This window comes from Terrapene carolina, unplaced genomic scaffold (assembly GCF_002925995.2).
Source record: "Terrapene carolina triunguis isolate 2854851 unplaced genomic scaffold, T_m_triunguis-2.0 Scaffold25392, whole genome shotgun sequence".
In the NCBI taxonomy this organism is placed as follows: domain Eukaryota; kingdom Metazoa; phylum Chordata; order Testudines; family Emydidae; genus Terrapene; species Terrapene triunguis.
The window spans coordinates 1,172-3,751 of record NW_020689743.1 but is presented as its reverse complement, the minus strand read 5'-3'; the positions used below and the strand labels follow the sequence as shown (position 1 = coordinate 3,751).

The following is a 2,580-nucleotide window of genomic DNA, read 5'->3' as shown; positions in this document are numbered from 1 at the left end:
TGCCTGCCCCATGGCCGCCTCCCACTGGTGGCTCATGGTCGCCCCACGCACCAGGCCTCTCTCCTGCTCCATGGCGGCCAGCTGACGAGCCCGCAGCCGGTAGCGGAAATTGGGTTACTGGCCCCGAAGTGCATGCTGTGCCCCCTGGGCTGGGGGCAGGGGTCTGACATCAGTGGGGGTCCCCCAACCCGGGATGGGGGGTAACAGGAGTGATCAGTGCAGCGCCCCTCGCGCTCTCTCTGTCTCCGTCTGTCCCCTGCAGATTGCGTGGTGGACATGGCAGCCGGGGAGCCGCAGGGCGGGGGAGAGCTGGGGGCAGGGCCGGGCCCTGGGGAGCTACGTCTGACCGTGCGAGGCCAGGAGAAGGACTCACAGCTCACACTCAACGTGCCCAGGGTAAGAGGGGGCTGCGGGGGGGGGGGCCCCCATCTGGGGGGCCATCTACGGGGGGAGGGGCCATGCCATGGGGCTGTGAGGTGCTGTTTGCAGAGGGAGGGGGAGGTGGGGGTTGTCACAGCCTCGGGGAGGGGCTGTTGGCTGAGGGGGGGCTGGCGCAGTCAGGGGGGGGGCGGCTAGTCTAGGGCAGGCCCCTCTCCTCCTGGGGCTGCTTTGGGAGGGATTCTGGGGCCAGTCCCTGTAGTGCCCCCTCCCAGGCATGTCTGCGGCATGTGCCCCCACCCCGCTAACCCCCCACCCCCGGCAGGCGGAGCCGCTGCACCGGCTGATGGAGCGCTACCAGGAGGCCATGGGGCTGGGTGGCCGCCAGCTCCGCTTCTTCTTCGACGGGCAGCGCCTGGCGGGGACCCGCACGCCCGAGCAGCTGGGCATGGAGCCCGACGACGTCATTGAGGCCTGGGCCTAGCCCCCTCCCGGGATGCCCCTGCCCCTGCATAGCTGGCCATGGAGCCCGATGGAGGCCTGGGCCTAGCCCTCCCCCAGCCCCCTCCGCGGGATGCCTCCCCACAGCTGGGCACGGAGCCGGCTGCTGCTGTCCCTGAGCCCGGGGGATCCCCCTTCCTACCCCCTGCAGCAGCTGGGCACGGCCCTGCCCCCACCCCCTGCACCTAGGCATGGCCCGGAGCCTGCCCATCATGTCAGCGAGGCCCAGACCCAGACCCAGCCCCGCCGGCCTGTTCTGTAAATAGGGGACTTTAGGGGCGTTTATCCCCCGCACTGAGGGGGGCGAAGCTGCTTTTATGAAATAAATGAATAAATGAACCGAGCTGTCGGTCCTGAGCCTCTTGCCTTTTACTTGTGGGGAGGGGGTGGGCGGACACAGCTGTGGGGCTAGAGCGACTGGCACCGCGCCGGACCCTGCCCCCAGGGCTCAGGGCCCCCTTGCTGCTCAGCGTGAGACAGGCCCTGCACCCACAGAGCTCACACGCTCAATACGTAGCAGGGATGGACCCACCCAGGATCACACAGAGTCTGTGTCCCAGCCAGCCATGGAACCCAGGAGTCCTGGGCCCCAGCTCTGCCCCAACCCACTAGACCCTGCTCCCCACCCAGAGCTGGGGATAGAAGCCAGGAGTCCTGGCTCCCAGCTCCCCCCCCTCGTTCTTCCCTTTGGGCCCAGCAGCTCCCCCCAGCCAGGTTTCTGCCCTGGCCGGCCTGTTTTACAGCTCACCCTCCCGACAGCTGTCAGAGCCGGGCACCCGGGGTGTCTCTGGGTCCCCCCACCTCATTTCTCGGAGCTCCTTCATTCAGTGGGGGGAGCTGGCCCCATCTCCTCCCCCTCGGGGGGTGGCTGTATGTCTTGGTCCTTGGGCACCAGGGTCCCGCTCAGCTGGGCCCCGAAGGCGCGCTGCAGCAGGGCGGGGATCTCGTGGGGCTGCAGGGGGGTCTCCGTGCGCTCCCCGCCCCGCGTGGCGATGAGGCGCCAGCCCATGTAGGTGAGGCGGCCGCCGCCCGGCTGGGGCAGGCTGCAGAAGGACTTGCAGGCGAAGATGGAGCTGGGGGCCTGTTGGTGGTAGCAGCACATGGCGGCGAAGTCTCCCAGCTCCCGCTCCTCCAGCGTGAAGGTGTAGAGCATCTGCCCCTCCTCGCCCGGCGCCCGCAGCCGCTCCAGCACCCAGACGCCCCCCGCCAGGCCCAGCCGGAAGGTGCCGCCCTCCTGCGGCTGCTCCAGGCCCGGCTCCAGCCGCAGGGGCTCCAGGAAGCCGTCCCCGAAGCCCACATCGCACAGGAAGCGCTGGCCCCCCAGCCGGGCCAGCAGCACCAGGTGGTCGCAGGGCGGCCCGAGGCGCCCGGTGAAGCGGTTCCGGACGCGGCCGGCTAGCCCCACGACGCAGAAGCCCAGCGCCCGCAGCAGCCACAGGAAGAGCCCGTTGTTCTCGTAGCAGAAGCCGCCGCGCCGCCGCCGGACGATCTTGTCGTAGAGCAGGGGCAGCGCCAGGGTGATGGGCTCCCCACAGTGCACGCTCAGGCTCTCAAAGGGCACCGAGAACAGGTGGCAACGGTGCAGCCCCCGCAGCGTCTCCAGGGTGGGCTCCATCGGGCCCTGGTACCCGATCCGGGAGAGATAGGCACCCACGTCCATCCCAGGCTGGGGGGCAAAGCGGGGACTGTGAGCAGAGAACC

General features: G+C 69.7%; 2 protein-coding genes across 2 annotated transcripts in view; one reads left to right on the top strand and one right to left on the bottom strand.

The window, feature by feature from the left end:
• Positions 1 to 6: 6 nt before the first annotated feature.
• LOC112123578 (NFATC2-interacting protein) lies at positions 7 to 1,222 on the top strand. The gene is made up of 2 exons (XM_026662277.1): positions 7 to 396; positions 704 to 1,222. The coding sequence occupies exons 1-2, from the start codon at positions 277 to 279 to the stop codon at positions 860 to 862; spliced, it is 279 nt and encodes a 92-aa protein (XP_026518062.1). The 5' UTR covers positions 7 to 276; the 3' UTR covers positions 863 to 1,222.
• Positions 1,223 to 1,595: 373 nt separating this feature from the next.
• Positions 1,596 to 2,580, bottom strand: part of LOC112122314 (arylamine N-acetyltransferase 2-like) — a 1,324-nt gene continuing 339 nt past the window's right edge. Inside the window, exon 2 of the mRNA XM_026662278.1 lies at positions 1,596 to 2,545. Coding sequence (XP_026518063.1) covers positions 1,700 to 2,539 — 840 coding nt within the window. The 5' untranslated portion in view covers positions 2,540 to 2,545 and the 3' untranslated portion in view covers positions 1,596 to 1,699. The remainder of the gene's footprint in view (positions 2,546 to 2,580) is intronic.

What these genes read in the sequence shown, in the direction of transcription:
- LOC112123578 (XM_026662277.1), top strand. Translation starts at nt 277, where the DNA reads ATGGCAGCCGGGGAGCCGCAGGGCGGGGGAGAGCTGGGGGCAGGGCCG. An exon ending in TCACACTCAACGTGCCCAGG is followed by an intron (nt 397 to 703) that starts GTAAGAGGGGGC and finishes CACCCCCGGCAG; the next exon opens with GCGGAGCCGCTGCACCGGCT.